General features: G+C 36.5%; 3 protein-coding genes across 3 annotated transcripts; 1 reads left to right on the top strand and 2 right to left on the bottom strand.

The window, feature by feature from the left end:
• The first annotated feature begins 888 nt into the window (after positions 1-888).
• Positions 889-2,406, top strand: LOC111796705 (EP1-like glycoprotein 2). The gene has a single exon (XM_023679445.1). It carries the CDS (start codon positions 936-938, stop codon positions 2,292-2,294), a length of 1,359 nt encoding a protein of 452 aa, XP_023535213.1. The 5' UTR covers positions 889-935; the 3' UTR covers positions 2,295-2,406.
• A 1,233-nt stretch (positions 2,407-3,639) lies between these two features.
• On the bottom strand, positions 3,640-4,903 carry LOC111797564 (protein LIGHT-DEPENDENT SHORT HYPOCOTYLS 10-like). Its single transcript, XM_023680609.1, has 2 exons — positions 4,320-4,903; positions 3,640-3,724 (listed from the first exon to the last, which is right to left on the bottom strand). The coding sequence occupies exons 1-2, from the start codon at positions 4,852-4,854 to the stop codon at positions 3,717-3,719; spliced, it is 543 nt and encodes a 180-aa protein (XP_023536377.1). The 5' UTR covers positions 4,855-4,903; the 3' UTR covers positions 3,640-3,716.
• A 4,921-nt stretch (positions 4,904-9,824) lies between these two features.
• On the bottom strand, positions 9,825-13,828 carry LOC111797195 (TPR repeat-containing thioredoxin TTL1). Its single transcript, XM_023680142.1, has 7 exons — positions 12,505-13,828; positions 12,074-12,269; positions 11,810-11,994; positions 11,392-11,725; positions 11,100-11,304; positions 10,905-11,011; positions 9,825-10,814 (listed from the first exon to the last, which is right to left on the bottom strand). Exons 1-7 carry the CDS (start codon positions 13,419-13,421, stop codon positions 10,662-10,664), a joined length of 2,097 nt encoding a protein of 698 aa, XP_023535910.1. The 5' UTR covers positions 13,422-13,828; the 3' UTR covers positions 9,825-10,661.
• Between the last annotated feature and the right edge of the window lie 5,053 nt (positions 13,829-18,881).

Below are 18,881 nucleotides of genomic sequence, written 5' to 3'. Positions count from 1 at the left end.
TCGAGTCCTAAACTTTCGTTATCGATTAAATTTCACTTTTTTTTTTTACAAATAAGTCAAAATCTTAATTTGTACATTAGGGCAAATATGGAAAAATGTCGGTCCGCTTTAGGGAACAGTCTGCAATCGTGGGCCTGACTCCTATTTCAGGCCCATGAAATTTCTAAGAACAAGCCCAAATTTTGTCGAGAACCGTCTGTTATTGTGGGCCTGACTCCTATTTCAGGCCCATGAAATTTCAAAGAACAAGGCCGAATTTTGTCGTTTTCTATTTTATATTATTTAAATTAAATTAGTTTTTATTAATCAATTTCATGCTCGACTTATATTTTTAATCAATATTTCATCAAAATTAGCTCCGAATAATTAAATGCATACTTTAGAGGTCAAAAATTAGATTAATTTAACTAAAAATTCTATATTAATGCGTATTTATTATCCTAATAACAAATAAAACCCTAATTAACCATCGAATAAGAAAATATTAATTTTTTTTATTTTTAGAAACAAAATCCAACCTTTTGAAGACAATTTAAATACGAAATAAAATTAAATATGTTAGATGAACACGACTCTCCATAATAGTACGATATTATCCACTTTAAACATAAGCTCTTATGGCTTGGACTTCACAAAAGCCTCGTCCGAACGGAGAGAGTACTCTTTAATTATAAATTCATGATCATGATAGGCTAAATGGATAAGATGCCGGCTGATATTGTTGAGGGTAATAAAAGAGATTTAAAAATCCTCGTTGACTAAGACAGTACTGGTCAACCATGATGGGCTAAATGGATAAGATGCCAGCTGACAGCACTAGCCTGCCACTGTCAGAAAAAAATCTACATCGCGACAAGATATTTGTTCATCACCATAAATAACGCACGTTGTTGTGCTTACATTATTCAAAAACAAGAGCACGGGTTCGATCCCAAATGGCGACACGTTTTCATCTTCTTCTTCCCCCTCTCTGTTTCCTGCTCTTCACTGTTCTTCTCGCCGCCATAGCCACAGAAGCTCAAGTTCCTGCAAATGCCACCTTCCATTTCGTAAACCAAGGCGAATTCGGCGACCGAATCATTGAATACGACGCCAGCTACCGCGTAATTCGAAACGACGTGTACACCTTCTACACATTCCCCTTCCGCCTCTGTTTTTACAACACCACCCCTGATTCCTTCATTTTCGCCATTAGAGCTGGAATCCCCAACGACGAGAGTTTAATGCGATGGGTTTGGGACGCCAATCGCAACGACCCAGTTCGTGAAAACGCCACCCTCACCTTTGGCCGCGACGGAAACTTCGTCCTCGCCGACGTCGACGGCCGTGTCGTCTGGCAAACCAACACCAAAAACAGAGGAGTCACCGGAATCAAAATGCTCCCTAATGGAAACTTAATCCTCCACGACAAGAACGGGAAATTCATCTGGCAGAGCTTTGATTACCCTACTGATACTCTGTTAGTCGGTCAATCGATTCGAATCGGCAGCCGGAATAAATTAATTAGCCGGAAATCCGAAATCGACGGCTCTGATGGCCCTTACAGCCTTGTTTTAGATCGAACAGGGCTCACGATGTTTCTTTCCCACGACGGTCAGCTTTTAACCTACGGCGGTTGGCCGGGGACGGATCATGGAAGCAGAGTAACATTCGCCGCCGAACCAGAGAATGACAACGCCACCGCGTACGAGCTTCTTCTTTTAGTAAATCAGGACACCCCACGGCGGCGATTGTTACAAGTCCGGCCAATTAGAAGCGGCGGAGCGTTGAATTTGAACAAATTGAACTATAATGCAACGTACTCGTTTCTCCGGCTTAGCCACGACGGGAACTTGAAGGCATTCACGTACTACGATAAAGTGAGTTACTTGAAATGGGAAGAGAGCTTTGCGTTTTTTTCGAGCTATTTCATAAGGGAATGTGCTCTGCCGAGCAAATGTGGGGCTTACGGCTACTGCAACAGGGGAATGTGTGTGGCGTGTCCGAGCCCAAAAGGGCTTTTGGGGTGGAGCGAGAGATGTGCGCCGCCGAAGACGCCGCCGTGCAGCGGCGGAAAAGGGAAATTTGGGTACTATAAGATCGTGGGGGTGGAGCATTTTTTGAACCCGTACAAGGAGGACGGTGAAGGGCCGATTAAGGTTGGGGATTGCAGAGCCAAATGTGATAGAGATTGCAAGTGTTTAGGGTTTATCTATAAGGAGTATAGCTCAAAATGCTTGAGGGTTCCATTGTTGGGAACTTTGATTAAGGATATTAATTCGTCGTCGGTGGGTTATATTAAGTACTCGATTTAGGGGACTGACATGGAGCTCGGATCTCGTTGAACTACGTTTAAGTTTCGTTATTGTAAGAATAAAAGAGTTCTTTTTTAATAAAGAATTGCTTGTCTCGTTCAAATTTAATGTACTTAATGCTCTACTACTGAGTCATCGATAACTCATTAATATATGTTCATATATCAAAGTCGAGCGAGTTTGTGAATGAAATTCATTTAGGGAAAAGGGGTTTTTTGGAATAGTCAAGAAAGGAGGCTCGAATTGAATGGAGGCGTAAAGAGAGGCCCAGAAATAAAAGTGGAAGTGATGTTTGACTTCCGAGTTCATTACATTGATCCACAAGAAATCTTCCCATGGTTTTCGTTTCCTTGTGCCGACGTTCGGACACGGGCCCTTGCCTTTATTCATAAGTGACCTCCTTGTTGGGACTGAAAATTGCAATCACATGCAACATGGTTATTTTGATGAGACTTACTTTTGGTGTTATTCCCAGAATTCTAATTTCTTTTTTAGGTAAGGTTGGATGTACAGTATTTCTCTGTACATGATTCACGCATACATGCATGAACCCACTAAGCAGACTCGTATACGTACCATTAGGCCTTACTATGAGCTAGTGCAAGCTTGCACTATCGAAAACCAATGGAAAGAAAGGATCCATGTGATATTATGATGTACGCATTCAAACATAACATATTGAGGAAATAACACGTACTCGTGACATACAATATGCATGAAGTCCCAATATGAGACATACATACATGGACATGACACATCATTCATACTTATAATTCATGGTTCATCCAGTGTTTCACCGAGCATAACACGATCATGGTACCATAACATTCATGAATCATATCTTGGAAATACATGCATCACAACATTTGAAGTAATATGTCGAGATTCTTGAAATATAACACTCGAAAATTTCAAATATAAAACACGAGATTTATTTTATATTTTCAATATATTCGAATAAATATTTTATATAATATGAAATGAAAAGCTTTAAAAATGGAATCCTAAGGTGAACGTTATGATGAAAAATCATATCAAATTGCATCATTTTATTTATTTATTTATTTCATAATTATTGTGGGGGCATTATAGTCTTTTCCATTAATTGCATTTTTAGTGGCACACACCATATTTTTCTCTTTAATAATACAAATAAATAATATATAATAAAACCTAATTCAAAATTATTATTTCTTCTATTAATTTCTTTAATTGAATATTTATTTTAAATGAAAATTATTATTAAATAAAAGAGGGAAGGACAATATAATATAATAAAATTGACACAAAATCTCTATTAATTAAATAAATAAAAAAGCAATAATAAGAGAGTACTTAATTTAAATGTGCTTAATTTGAGAAGAATATTTAATTTGCAATTCAGTCCTTCCAAAACCACATTCGTTGCTAACTGGTCCTTCTTTAGGCCCCTGAAAATAAATTAATTATTTTTAATACCAACCAAAGTTTATATTCACAGTAATGACCATTTTTGCATTAATATTATTATTATTACAAATGGAGCAAAAAGTTAAATAATAATAATAATAATAATAATTATTATTATACGGCTCTAATCATAATACGAAATTTAGGGCTTTCATTTTGTTCTAGGATTTTCTCGAAATATCTCTCGGGAACTTCATTTTAACCGTCTTGAATATTATCGAGGTGATTTTTACCTAGAACGAAAAATATTTGATACCGACGCGAGGATAGTTTTACAATTAAAGGCACAACTCGTTCCTTCCCTAGAGGTGATTTTTAGGGTTTAGGGTTTAGGGTTTTCTCGAAACATCTCCTGAGAACTTTATTTTAACTGTCTTGAATATGATCGAGGTGATTTTGACCTAAAACGAAAAGCATTTGATACCGACGGGAGAATAGTTTTAGGGTTAAAGGCACAGCTCGTTCCTTTCCTAAAGGTTGAAGGTTTGAATTTTCCTCGAGATTTGTTGATATTCGTTTTACGGACTAGTAATAAGAAAAGAAAGAGATTTGAGTACTGGTAATTCAGTGGATTACCTGGTTGATGAGTGTGAGTTGGAATCTTCTTTTTCTTCTTCTTCTTATATGGGATTCCTCTTGCTTTAGACTGAGAGTCTTTGACTTCTCGCAAATAAACCCTAATAGCACCACTAGCAAATGGGTTAGTGTCTGATGAGCCTCCATTTTCTTCGTAAGCAGCTCTAAGGCGACCAATAAGCGCATCGAGGCTACCCCAAGCTTGTCTAAGAGGGCAAGTACAAGGCCCAGGTGGCTCGGGTTGACCAAAAAAACTACACCCATTTAAATGCACTTTTGTCTTCCCAAATTGGTCGAGATATCGAAGGAAATCCAAAACATGACTTGAATTGCATTGGGAGATAGCCAATGGAGGTCTTTGGTTCCTCAAATATTGTCCAAACGTGTACCAATCTCTCCTCTTTTGAGATTCGTACCGATTCACAGGAGCTACTGCTGTTTGATTACGATCGTCGATAACAGCAACGAGAGACGAAGACGAAGAGGAATTTGACGACGATCCTTCACCAACATCGTTGCCTTTACTAGTCGACATATTATACGATCTTACACACAAAACAAAGGCCAAGAGAGAAGAGAACACAATTTTGGGAAGTGGAGGAGTAATAGAAGGGGGGGAAACTCAAGAACATGAAGGTGGGGGAGACATGATATGGTCCATTCTCAAAATGCTTTATTAAAATTTCTCGTCCCCACACGACTTTGTACGATAAGAGAGCATTAACCCATTTATCGTTGTGTACCATAACATGATTTCAAGATTTTTTATCGTCCAAACTCGACCATTATCATATCTGATGTAATTAATCGTAATCTGACGCAAAATTACGTGATAAGGTAATTTTTTTCGTTCCAGACAAAATCTATCAATGAAAACCCGACACATGGTACCATGAATAGAAATCGACTATGTCGATTCATTTACCCTTGTTCTCAATATCAATGAACACTCGACACGTTGCAAAAAAAAAGTTGGTAAAACATGGTTTTTACGAGAATTCTCTTACACTACTTCTAAATATATGCTTCTAATGATGAACGATTTTCGAGTACATAACAAATCTCATCTTTATCTACGAAAACTTGAATCACAAGAATTTAAAAAGTAAAATTATTAATTTACCGAATATTAATTTAAAATCTTCAAATAATCAATATTTTTCGGTATCAAAACATGAACCCGCACGTGAGAAAATCATAATTAAAAAAAAAAAAAAAGAATAATTATTATTAATTCAAACACAATTTAATAATAAAAACTTTTTAATTTTATAAATAATTTAATACAATTTTTTAATAAATAAAATGGTTGAATATTAGCCCTTTTTGTTAAAGAACAATAGACCAAATCACACTTAGGTTAAGATAATAAATTATAATTAATGGCCGACTAAGCATCTTGATGCGGACACGTGGCACTTTACTATTGGATCGTAGTATTGTTTTTCTCCTTTAATGGCATTATCGGTAATATCTGCCATAATCTTAATTAGCACTGCTAATAATGCTTTTGGAATAGCTAATTAATTATATCTTTTTGAGTGTTTGCTTTTGTTGTTATCTTAAATATGATTTTTAGAATATTTTCTTTTTTTATCTTTATTTCATTTTCCATAACTTTTTGAAATTAAATTAAAAATCGAGACGAATATTAAAAAATATTATTTTTATTTAATAGATCAGAATTCGAACATTTGAATATTTAAATTTTAAGATCGGATAAATTTATGTGTTAATTAATTAATTATTTTTTAAATTCAATTTGATTTGATCTATACAACGTTAAAGGCCACAAAAGTTGGGTGTTCATGATGGTTTGTCACAATGTGACATGTTCTGTCGAACCTTTGGTCCTCCATCCACTTTAGTCGAATTTATCGAACCACTTTTGAATCATAAATTTCAAAATTTTGAACTACGAACAAAGTTCATCACTTCGGTTATTACTTTTAACTTTTTATCTTTGTTATTAAGCTACGTCGTGTATCAGAAGTATCATACATCGTATGTACGAACTTGTGTAACATATTCGAAAATTAGCAACCGATTTACATTATATGTAACAATTCAAGTTTACCGTTAGTCGTTACGTATCGCCGTCAGTCTCGTGACTTAAAACACATATGTTAGGAAGAAATTTTCACACATTTATAAGAAATCATTTGTTCCCCTCTCGAACTAACGTGAGATCTTATCACAATTGGTTGGAGTGTGGAAACCTCTCCCTAGTAGACATGTCTTAAAATCGTGAGGCTGATGGTAATACGTAACGGACCAAAATAGACAATATTTGATAACAGTGGGCTTGAGTTGTTTCGTATAGCTCGACGGTCAAGTTACAAATTTAGTATTTAAAATGGTATTAAAGGTTGGATTTGAATGAATGGAATTAGAATCTGGAGGAGTCAAAGTTTGTCCAAGATTTTAAAGACAACAATTCCATTTGCACATCAAAATCATACATTTACACATCAAACACATCACATTTTGTCGATCTTTCCATACTTACTTTTAATGTGTCTATACGAATGAATAAAAAATCTCATCGACTTATCATTGTAACGTTGAAAATAAGTGTCCTTATGACTAGATGGTATTGGAAAACTCACGTCTTGGCCTTATCCTTCCTGCTTTTTGCTTGATCCTGTCCAATAGTTTTGTACGAGCCAACATCAGCTACATTACTACAATTCAATGATCACGACATCTACTCGTTTGTATGAAGTTAGAGGTTCAAAACTTCATCTCGTACTAAAAATAATTACGGGTCAACTTTATAATTATCTTAAAGTTTAAGTTCTAAAATGAAGGGATGATTCGAAGCGATCATCACTCTTCCCTTGACATGCCCTGAAAATCGGTTAGACCCATTTTCATTAGCTTCNTGGAAACCTCTCCCTAGTAGACACGTTTTAAAATCGTGAGGCTGATGGTAATACGTAACGGGCCAAAATAGACAATATTTGTTAACGGTGGGCTTGAGTTGTTTTGTATAGCTCGACGGTTAAGTTACAAATTTAGTGTTTAAAATGGTATTAAAGGTTGGATTTGAAAAAATGGAATTAGAATCTCGAAGAGTCAAAGTTTGTCCAAGATTTTAAAGACAACAATTCCATTTGCACATCAAAATCATACATTTACACATCAAACACATCACATTTTGTCGATCTTTCCATACTTACTTTTAATGTGTCTATACGAATGAATAAAAAATCTCATCGACTTATCATTGTAACGTTGAAAATAAGTGTCCTTATGACTAGATGGTATTGGAAAACTCACGTCTTGGCCTTATCCTTCCTGCTTTTTGCTTGATCCTGTCCAATAGTTTTGTACGAGCCAACATCAGCTACATTACTACAATTCAATGATCACGACATCTACTCGTTTGTATGAAGTTAGAGGTTCAAAACTTCATCTCGTACTAAAAATAATTACGGGTCAACTTTATAATTATCTTAAAGTTTAAGTTCTAAAATGAAGGGATGATTCGAAGCGATCATCACTCTTCCCTTGACATGCCCTGAAAATCGGTTAGACCCATTTTCATTAGCTTCACGTACTTTTAAGTAGTGTTGTAGACGTCCATTCAAACTTATATTAGAACATAAAGTTCATATTCTTCAACTTAACTAATTTAGGTGTGCAACAAGCTGACTCTTTACCTAACCAACTAAGATACATATGTAGGTCAACCATAATACACTTCGAGATTAATTTGTGACCCTCTTGTAATACGTGAAGGGAGTGATCTCATGCCTAAACCAACTAAGATAAATACGTGAGCTAGCCATAATAAACTCCTCGCTACTAAATTAGCTGATAACCCTCTAAAGTCTCGTCATAATACCCTAATTACGTGACGAGACACGTGCATCGATCCAATACTCAATTAACTAAAATAAAAAAAAAAAAAAAAAATTAAAAAAACCGAAACTAAGTCGAAATAAAATTTTAAAAAATAAAAAGGTGATGTGGCATGGGGTATCCACACTATTTTCAACGCGATCAGGGCGCGTAGATCTCACATCACTATTTCTTTAACACTTCTGGCTCTTTTTAAGCGTCCTCATATCACGCGCTCTTGTCCCGCGTACGACTATTTGTTTTGTCTCATTATTTAAAAGTTTCTGCCACACCACTATTTACTTTTATTTTTTATGATTATAGGTAATAATTAATTAAATTAATTATGATATATAAATTAAAAAATATGGATCGGTAAGGTTACACATTAGTTGGAGGGCGAATGAAATATTCTTTACAAGAGTGTAAAAATATCTCTTTAGCATATACATTTAAAAATTATAAATATGACGACGAGCTTAATAATTTTTATAAATTTAAAAATATAATTACCAAATTATTGTTTATTTATAATTTTTTTTTATTAGGGATTAAAAAAAATAAAAAAAAATATATAATATATAGATCAATCAAATCAACCAATTCAGAGCAGGCAAGGCAATGAGGCATTCATCAAAAGGCAACAGCTCCACTTTTCCCCCACATTTTTAATAAGTTAGGTGAATGGTCACCCCACATGTGACCCTCTCCTCTCCAATTCCCTAACCTTAATGTTACTAGTTTTAATCATCCTTACGGATCGGGACGTTAGAGGGGCCTACCCCTACTAATCGTCGTGTGCCTGTCCTAACCCTACTGCTTGTAGGCGTCGAGAGTCATTCTACCCCTACTAATCGTCATGCCTATCTTAGCCCTACCACTAGTAGGTATCGAGAGTCGTTCTACTCCTACTAACCGTCGTACCTATCTCAACCCAGCTGCTAGTAGGCATCGAGAGTCGTTCTACCCCTACTAATCGTCATGTCTATCTCAACCCCACCCCGCTAATAGGCATCGAGAGTCATTCTATCCCTACTAATCCTCAAATGCCCATCTCAACCCTATCACTAGTAGACATTGAAAATCGTTCTACCCCTACTAATCGTCATGCCTATTTCAACCCTACTGCTAGTAGGCATTCACAGTCATTCTACCCCTACTAATCGTCATGCCTATCTCAACCCCACCGCTAGTAGGCATTGAGAGTCATTCTACCCCTACTAATTGTCATGCCTATATCAACCCTACCACTAATAGGCATCGAGAGTCATTCTACTCCTACTAATCGTCATGCCCATCTCAACCCAACTGCTAGTAGGCATCGAGAGTTGTTCTACCTCTACTAATCGTCATGTCTATCTCAACCCCACCGCTAGTAGGCATTGACATTCATTCTACCCCTACTTACATCATATGCCTATCTCAACCCCACCACTGTAAGCATCAGGACTCATTCTACCCCTACTAATCGTCATGTCTATCTCAACCCTATCACTAGTAGACATCGAGAGTTCAAACGGCCGACCCTTTTGTAAAAGCCATATGTATAGTCAATATTGTCAACAAAATTAGCAAATACAAAAGGAGTGAGAACACTAAGTGAGGTTAAGCCTTCAAATAATGGCAGGTTGACATAAAGTGTTAAGAACAAAACAAAACTAATAATAAATCAATAAAGTTTTTGGTTGGGAAAGTGGCCCCAACACCTTTATAAACCAGTAGTAGTTAGCTTTGAAGGACAATCTACTTTTAAAACAGCAATGAATAGAACCAACTACCCCCAACCCACTCCACTCCTTATCAGCTCAAAAGCACAAACTTTGGCATACCCATTTCCAACAAAAGCATTCAATGAGATACCCATCACCCCAAGAACAGATACCCATCACCCCAAGAACAGATACCCATCTATCAACATGAAATATCAGGCTTTGATGAGGTAAATGAAGAACAGCAGCAGTGGAAAATCATGATTTGTTGTTGTTATTATTAAATGAGAAAATGTTTCAAAGAACAGATGAAGAACTAACAATGTACTCCTCCCCCTCCCCTCCCTTCCCCTCTCTTCCTGTTTTCTTTGTATATATCATATATACATGTACACATCCTTGTTTACCTACACCCATTGCTGAGTTCGAGTCCGTTCTAATGAGTTTCGATGCAACGGGGAGTAGACCGATATCGCTACCGAGCCTTATGGGAAAATGGATATGGAGGGAAAAGAGATGGAACAACCAGAGAGCAATGAATGAATATAATGACAACTCCAAAAATGAACTACTATACTATCTCTCTCTGGATTCCATTCGCGTTTTTCGGTTGGCTGCTAATGGGGATTATTTCGACCCGTTTAGTTGTCGTGGTTATCGGGTAATTCCTAGGCAGGAAGGAGGTTTGAGCAGGTATTTCTTTCAAATGGTCAGGATTCGGGTTCGGTGTAGGATGAGGAGGATTGCTAAAGGAGACGAGCATGGACAGCAGCAGTAGATTTGAATTCTATAAGCTATAATACCTTACTGAATGCTCCAACACGTCTCGAGTTGGAGATATGATCTCTTTAACTCGATTCCCGCTTTTGTAAATCTTGAATGTTGGTACGATCCTTACGTTTTCGGTATCTGCAATTGCTGGACTTTCTTCCAGATTCACCTGTTATGACAAATACGAAGAGATTAACTCGTTAAGAACGTAAAACCGACGTCGTTGAGGTGATGTGAAGCGAAGAAGACAAACGTCTACCTTGAGGAAATTAATGGAAGGGTGTCGACGACAAAGGACGTCGACGAATGGTGATATTTGCTTGCATTGTAGATCAGATGCTGCTTTGAAATGAACCACAGTGACCCCTGCAATTTGAAGTTTAATGGAACGTTTACGTCTGTTTAAAGCGTCTATGAGATCTATAGCTTGACGTTTAATCGTGTTTAACCAGACCTGGGAACGATATGGCAGCTCTGAACTGATCTAGGCTCGATACTTCCTCGACTTCGCCACCGAATTTCAGATTATGAACTTCTTCCCCACGAGATTTCTTTAACGCAACTTGAGCATGAAATAGAGATTCAGCAACTTCATTGTCATCTGGAAGCTCCCTTCTCAAAACTTCATAATCTCGAACAGCCTCCTCCCACCTTTCGAGCTGCAGTCAATCGAAAACCGAGTTAGCGAGACGAAACCTGCAAATAGGACGATAGCAGCAGTAGCATTGTAAGTCGAGGCAATTCACCTTACTATTCGAGGCAGCCCTTCGAAGGAGAGCTTTCATGTAAGTTGGTTGAATAAGTAACGCATGATTACAGTCTTCGATAGACCGTTCCCACATCCCGAGTTTAAACCAACAGGCTGCTCGGTTGCAGTAAAGAATCGAGTTCGAAGGATTGAGCTTAAGACCTTCCCCATATGCTGAGCAAGCTTCAGTATACCTTTCTGATTTAAACAGATCATTGCCTCGAGTACGAGCTCTTGCAACCAAACGCACGTTATTAAGCAGCATCGCCACTTCTACATTCCGTGGATCGATCTGCCCAGCTTTCTCAGCAGCTGTAACTGCATTCTCAAACCTGCAACATATCCATTATCCAATTCCCACGCTCTCAAAACCGTGTCGACATCGTACTTAAGAAGCTAAAATTCTAAGAACATACCTTCCTAACGCCATCGAAATTTGGGCATGAATGAAGTGCGAGTATGCTTCCGAAAGCATACCGAAGAACTTCGTTTGTAAACACGAGTTGTTTGATGGATGTAACTTCGGAACGTTAAGTAGGCTAGATTCAGCATCTTCAATCTGATGAAGCTTTAAAAGAGCTTCTACTCTACACATGAACAGCTGCAGATTGATAAACAACCAAACAAATTCAGTTCTTTCAATTCAAAATCACAAGAACATTAAAATTTGCCACTCTGACCTGAGGTGAAGAATCAGCTCCACCAGAAATTGCAGCATCTGCCTCCTTCAATACACTTCTCCAGTCTCGAACTCGACGGGCATCCCCACATCGACTTATATGCCTCTCGACTACCTGCAATCTCTGCAGCTCATTGGGATCGGACTGAACGCCCGGAAAACAAAGGTGTTTCCTAGAATTCTCTACCTGTCCTAACCTGAAAGAGCAAGTCGAGATATAACAAATAAGCCAAAAGTTACAACGATCGAGCAGTCGATAGATCCATCAAACATCAGCAAGAACAAAACAAGAACATTAAAACAACACAGACAGGACAGGTCAACCAACTCTATAGAGCTATATGATTATGTCAACATATTCTAGTTTCAAATCGAAAAAAGTCAGCTCAATGCAGATCACAAACAGATGAGTTTCAAGCAACACTGACCCACCTACGATACAGAGATGCCAAACGTTGATGAGCTCGAGTATAATTGGGATCCAATCTCACAGCCTCCTCACACTCCGATACCGCCTCGCCGAGCCGCTGGAGACTGGTTAAGGCAGCGGCTCGGTTGCTCCGGTAAGCTGGATTGGCCGGAGATATTGCAATGGCTCGATCATAAAGACTCAAAGCCTCAGCAAAATGACCCTTTTTGTATTGCTCATTTCCAGCTCTTTTCAACTCCTCCGGATCCCCACTCTGTTTCGCCCTCTTCAACGAGTCTCCACCACCAACACCGCCGCCTCTCGAACTGACATTACTAACCGATTCAACGGCGACGGGTTTAGCACCGCCGAGGCCCCGCATTATGCTTCCATGGCCGTAATTTCCCGACCCAGAACCCAAAACGTCGGTTCTCGAGCTCCGATTTGTCGTCGGCATACTCGGCTTCAAGATCCTTCCAGAAGGGCAAATATTGCCAGTGGGTAGCACATTGGAGGGAGAAGTAACAGAGCTTTGAGACTGACCCGAATAGATTAAAGGATGATTCGAAGCGGAATCGGATCTATTATGACCCGACTTGAAATTTCTAGGGGTTCCAATAGATCGGAGACTCTCCGCGGCGGTCGGACTGCTCTCGCTAGACCCAGAGAGTTCACCGGAGTGATTGTTAGGACCCGAATCGGATCTTTTCGCAACTGGGTTCTGTCCATTCCGACCAGAAACCGATCCCGACGAACTGGAACTGCTACTCACGGCAGGACCGCCGCCAATCTGGTGACGAGTACGCAATGGCGAAACAGGGGAACCCAGATCTAGCTCACGAAAATCCGGTTTGTTTACTTCACAAGTAACCGAATCTCGAAACCGATCGGAAAGATCATGAAACCGAACATCCGAAATGGGATTCCCAGAATGCGACATTTTGAGCCTCGGAAAATCGAAATCCACTTTTCCCGTTGACCAAACAATGAGATTAAGAGAAAACCCCTAAAAAACAGAGCACAATCCCCAATGGGTATGGCCCAAAAGTTGAGCAAAATCCGTCAAGAACTAGACGAAGAACACATTAAGAGAGAGATGAAGAAAGGGACCCCGTGAAATTAAAGAAGGAATGTGAGTGATGAAAAACCCCAAATCTTGAAAAAACAGAAGAACCCCATAAAAATGAAAGGATTTTACAGAGTTTTTGAGGGATTGAAGAAGAAAGAAGGAAGAAAAAGAAAGAACTTTTACATTTATTTTGCTCTTTTATACACACACACACACACACACCACCTCCACCTGCTGCTTCACGAGACAAGTTTTCAGTTTTTTTTTCACACACACTTTTTTTTTTTTTTAAATAAATAAAAATCTCTTTTTTTTTTTCTTTTTTTTTTAATCTTATCTTTCTTCAACTCTCTCCTTCTTCTTCCTGCAAACTTCGCTTTATAATTTGTTTCTTTCCAGATTTGAGCTTCCTCCACTCTCTTCCGTTAGCGCGTGTTTCTCACGCGCTCTATATTTGATTTTTCTTTTTAATTTTTTCGGATAAATATTATGAATTTTTTTTTTTTCTTTTCATTCCAATAATTTTAAAAAAACGACATAATGTTGAATTGATGTGAAATCGACCTATACAATGGGACACCAAATGTATAAGATTAAATAATAAAACCCCTTAAAAATAATTATCGTATTTATTTTTTTCGAGACTAGTCAAGAAATCCCGAGCTCAGATAGAGATTAAAATTATTCGTGATATATTCTTATTTTTAATTTAAAAAATTCTTGTTTCTTAAAATTAACGGTTACAAATCACAAATCTCCACAATGGTATGATATTACTTCCATAAAAGCCTCGTACCAACAGAGATGTATTTCTTGTTTATAAACTCATGATCATTCCCTAGTGAGAGCTATGGAGCCCTCGAACAGCCTCCCTTTAATCGAGCATCGACTTCTTCTTTAGAGTGAATGCTTTAAAAAAAAATTATTTATAATTTCATGTTTTTTTTTTAAGAAAGGAAATTATTAATTACTTAAGATAATAATTAATAATTATAAATTATCATATCTTTTAAAGATAATCAAAACCAAACAAATTTAGACATTCTTGTCCTTCTTTTTTTAACCCATTCTGACAATTATTTTTATCTACCTTTATTCCTTATTCTCAAAAATATTTTTATTATAAATTCCATTGAAAATAATTTATTTGGTTTAAAAATACAAAATTATAAATTCCATTGAAAATAATTTATTTGGTTTAAAAATACAAAATTTACAAAAAAAAAAAAAAAATCCAATTTTTTAATTTTCAATTATGATATAATGTCTTTAATATCAAATGAAAAAATAAATTCATAATTAAGAAAAATAAAATAAAAAAATAAATATTAAAATCCACGTGGATTATTCCGGAAGAATCCGACCCCACATTTCTGGTTGATTCTGGCCGTCTGTTAAAGCAATATAATCAATAAAAAATGGAATTTTTATTTTCTGAAACAAAGAATTGGATTCTCTACTTCTTACCCTAATTTTTAAATTTTATTTTTAAATAAATTGAATTTTGTATGTGAAAATTAGTATAAATAAATCAAATTGCCTTAAACTATAAAATTAAATATAATAAAATAATTTATTTATTGCCACTAATATTTGACTTTTTTATAATAATAAATAAAATAATTTATTTAAATTTGTTGGGTTAATTTTTTTTTTTTACTTCAAATAGTTTTGTTTTAGTTTTTCTAAGTCGTTATCATTATTATTTTTTATTAATTACTTAATTAAATTAATTGATTAAATAATTTCTTTAAACTCAACCATTCTATAAAGTATTTAATAGTTTAATTATAATTAATTTTTTTCTTCCGTTCATAATTTGAATAGTTAATTTTATTTTGTTTTATTTTATTTTATTTTTATGTCTATATATATATACTAAAAATAAAACTTCTAAAATAGAAAAAAGAATAAAGTAATTTACAATACAACTCATGAATATATAAAAACAAACTTAATTTAATTTTTTATAATATCATATTAATTTCTTTTATAAAAATAAATAAATAAATAAAAATCCTTTCCTTTGTACCATCCAAAATTAGATTCTGTTTGTTTATTTATATAAAAATTTGTCAATTTATAATATATATATATATATATGTTCAATGATTAGGTAAAAAATATTTGGTTTTTTTTCTTCTTCTTCGTTTTCACTAGCGTCGCTTCTTGTCATTTCTCTTCTCGTGTTACATCGCTAGTAAGTAAGTCCAAGCTTTTCGACCCATTCCCCTACACAACTTCATTTCTCCCGCTCACCTCTCACTCCACGCATTCGTCTCACAATCACCTGTTTCTTGTTGTGGATGTTGATAAGAGAACCAATACACTCAGAGGCTGAACATTGTCGTCATCACCATGAATCGAAAATCATGTGTCGTTCCAAGGATTTTACCATGATTGACGAGGCGAGACGTGAAGTCAGCCGGTTCAATCGGTTCGTGGTATGCAACGGGTCAATGGGTCAATGTTCATTAAAATAATAATTTGGAGGGAAAGTCTAAAGTTTGAAACGGGATAATTTAATTTAAGTACGTAACCACAAAACGCCGTAATTAAATTTCATTAAAATAAATAAATAAATTTGCTCCCTTGCTCCTCGTTGCTACCTATTTATCCTAGATTCCTGTACTTTCCAGATTTTCACTTTCTTACGCAAGCCAGAAACTGACACAAAAATTTAATGATTTCCCCCAAATTACAACAATGCCATCCGCCATAACTACCCCTCAAACTCCATTTAATTACACAAAATAACCTCCCCGACACGTGGCGGGTATTGGAGGAGCTCATTTGCACAGTTGAAGGCAGTGGTAGTTTCGTAAATTGAGACAGAAAAAAGGAGCATTTTGGAGAGATGAGAGGACAGAAGTAGCTGGCCATGTGCTGGAGAAAGTGTCGTGCCAGCTGGCCCATTCAGGTTGGAGGCTGAGGGATGAGAGTGGCGTCCAGCTAAGCAGTTGACGGCGTCTAGGGAATTTTGGTAACGGACGTTAGATGGCGACAGAAGAGAAGAAGAGGAGGAATGATGAGGAGGCCATCCAAGTCATTGCCAGGTAGATAAATGCCCCCATAACTTCTCACATCCACAAAGAAAATCATGTGCTTTATTTATTTATTTATTTATTTATTTATATAAAGTATATACCTTCACGATGCCTATTTATGATCCCATAATCGAACGTTACGTAATCCATATAAAGAAAAATAATTCAAGCTCATCGCTAATAGATAAGATTCGTTTTGGCCTATTACATATCATTGTCAGCCTCACAGTTTTAAAACACGTCTACCGGGGAGAAGTTTTCACACCCTTATAAGGAATGCTTCGTTCCCCTTTCTAACCAATCTCGGATCTCACAATCCTCGTTGGCACATCTCTCAGTGTCTGACTCTAATACCATTTGTAACAATCCAAACTCACGCAGATGGTTCGTTTTGGCCCATTACGTATCACCGTCAGCCTTGCGATTAAAAAAAGTGTATACTATGGAGAGAGTCTAGCCCTACTCCCACCAGTGTCTCGCACCGTCCGGTGACTAGTTCTAATACCAATTGTAACAACCAAGCCTACCCGCTAGTTGATATTGTCTATTTTAGTCCGATACGTATTGCCGTCAGTTTCACAATTTTAAAACGTGTCTATTAGGGAGAGATTTCGACACATTTATAGAGAATATTCCGCTATGGGAAAGGCAAAAGAGTAATTAAATAGGAGTGGAGGAGGCTTTGATTTTTTGACATCCAATCCTGACACCACAATAAATAGGAGAACCAAATTGTTTACATATATATATATAATATAATATAATGTATATAATTTAATTTTCCATTTTAGTATATAGTTTTATAATTCACAACGGTAACGTGAATGGAATAATGTGGAAAAAATTAAATTAAATTAAATGATCAAATTTGGCATCCAACAGTGCACCCTCTGCATGAAGGAGAGGGACATTCAACATTTATGGCTCTTGTTCCCTTCTCTCCATACTCTAATATTCTATTTTTTTATATCTTATTTTAAAATTGCGAGGTTGACAGCGATACATAACGAGCCGAAACAGACAATATCTACTTGGATTGTTACTTTAAGTTGTATCGAGATTAATATTGTCTTAAAAAACTAATAGAATGATGCTTGTAAGTAATGTTCAAACTAAGGCATAAAATTAAAACGTGCTTAAACTCGAGAACAAAATGTCAATCTTTATTACCATAAAATGATGCCGTTCATGAAAAATATTAGAAGTGATGATCGGCGTAGTCATTTGTTATGATTTGGCTATGAATTATTCACAAATAGTTAGGGTTTTGTATCATATTTTCATTATGTCTATCATGTATATCATTTTGCCCCACTTTTTAATAGACACGATCAAGAACTTTAGGGCTACTTAAAATAAAAGTATAATAGACACGATCGGTTGCTGATACTTTCTTCTCGGTTCCTTCTTCCATAACCCGAGTTCGGAGTCCCACTTTTTAATAGTCTGTTACCTATCGCTGTCAATCTCATGATTTTAAAACGTGTCTACTAGGGAGAGATTCAAACTCGTTTCCCTCTCCAACAGATGTGAAATCTCATAATCCACCTCCCTTGGGAGGCCAACGTTCTTGCTGGTGCACCACCTAGTGTTTGGCTCTGATGCCATTTGTAATAGTCAAAACCCACCCCTAACAGATATTATCTATTTTGACCCATTATGTATTACTGTCAGCCTCACAATTTTAAAACACGTCTACTAGGGAGAGGTTCCTACTCGTTTCCCTCTCCAACTGATGTGAAATCTCACAATCCTCCCCCTTGGAAGTCCAACGTTCTCGTTAGTGCATCACCCAGTGTTTGACTCTAATACCATTTATAATAGTCAAAACTCACCGCTAACAGATATTATCCACTTTGACTCATTACGTATCGCTATCAACCTCACAATTTTAAAACACGTCTACTAGGGAGAGGTTCCTACTCGTTTCCCTCTCCAACCGATGTGAAATCTCACAATCCACCTTCCTTGGAAGCCCAACATCCTCGCTAGCGCACCACCCAGTGTTTGACTCTAATACCATTTGTAATAATCAAAACTCACCGCTAACAGATATTATCCACTTTGACCCATTACGTATCGCTATCAACCTCACAATTTTAAAACACGTCACTATGGAGAGGTTTCTACTCGTTCCCCTCTCCAACAGATTAAACTATTTTCTTTTAATTATTAAATTTTACATCTCAATTTAATTCAACACTAACATATTCAAAACATTTATATTTGTTTTGGAATATTGAAAGAAAAAAATTAAAAAAAAAAAAAAAAAAAAAAAAAAAAA

The sequence above is a fragment of the Cucurbita pepo genome, chromosome LG06 (genome assembly GCF_002806865.2).
Source record: "Cucurbita pepo subsp. pepo cultivar mu-cu-16 chromosome LG06, ASM280686v2, whole genome shotgun sequence".
Classification (NCBI taxonomy): Eukaryota; Viridiplantae; Streptophyta; class Magnoliopsida; order Cucurbitales; family Cucurbitaceae; genus Cucurbita; species Cucurbita pepo.
The sequence above is the reverse complement of the archived record's forward strand: the minus strand, read 5'-3'. Positions and strand labels throughout refer to the sequence as shown.

Bases quoted from the DNA above. Each gene is read 5' to 3' on its own strand.
- LOC111796705 (XM_023679445.1), top strand. From the start codon at position 936: ATGGCGACACGTTTTCATCTTCTTCTTCCCCCTCTCTGTTTCCTGCTC.
- LOC111797564 (XM_023680609.1), bottom strand. From the start codon at position 4,854: ATGTCGACTAGTAAAGGCAACGATGTTGGTGAAGGATCGTCGTCAAAT.
- LOC111797195 (XM_023680142.1), bottom strand. From the start codon at position 13,421: ATGTCGCATTCTGGGAATCCCATTTCGGATGTTCGGTTTCATGATCTT. The intron at 11,726-11,809 runs GTATGTTCTTAG...GATATGTTGCAG, and splicing joins ATTTCGATGGCGTTAGGAAG to GTTTGAGAATGCAGTTACAG. The intron at 10,815-10,904 runs GTAGACGTTTGT...TTGTCATAACAG, and splicing joins CTTCCATTAATTTCCTCAAG to GTGAATCTGGAAGAAAGTCC.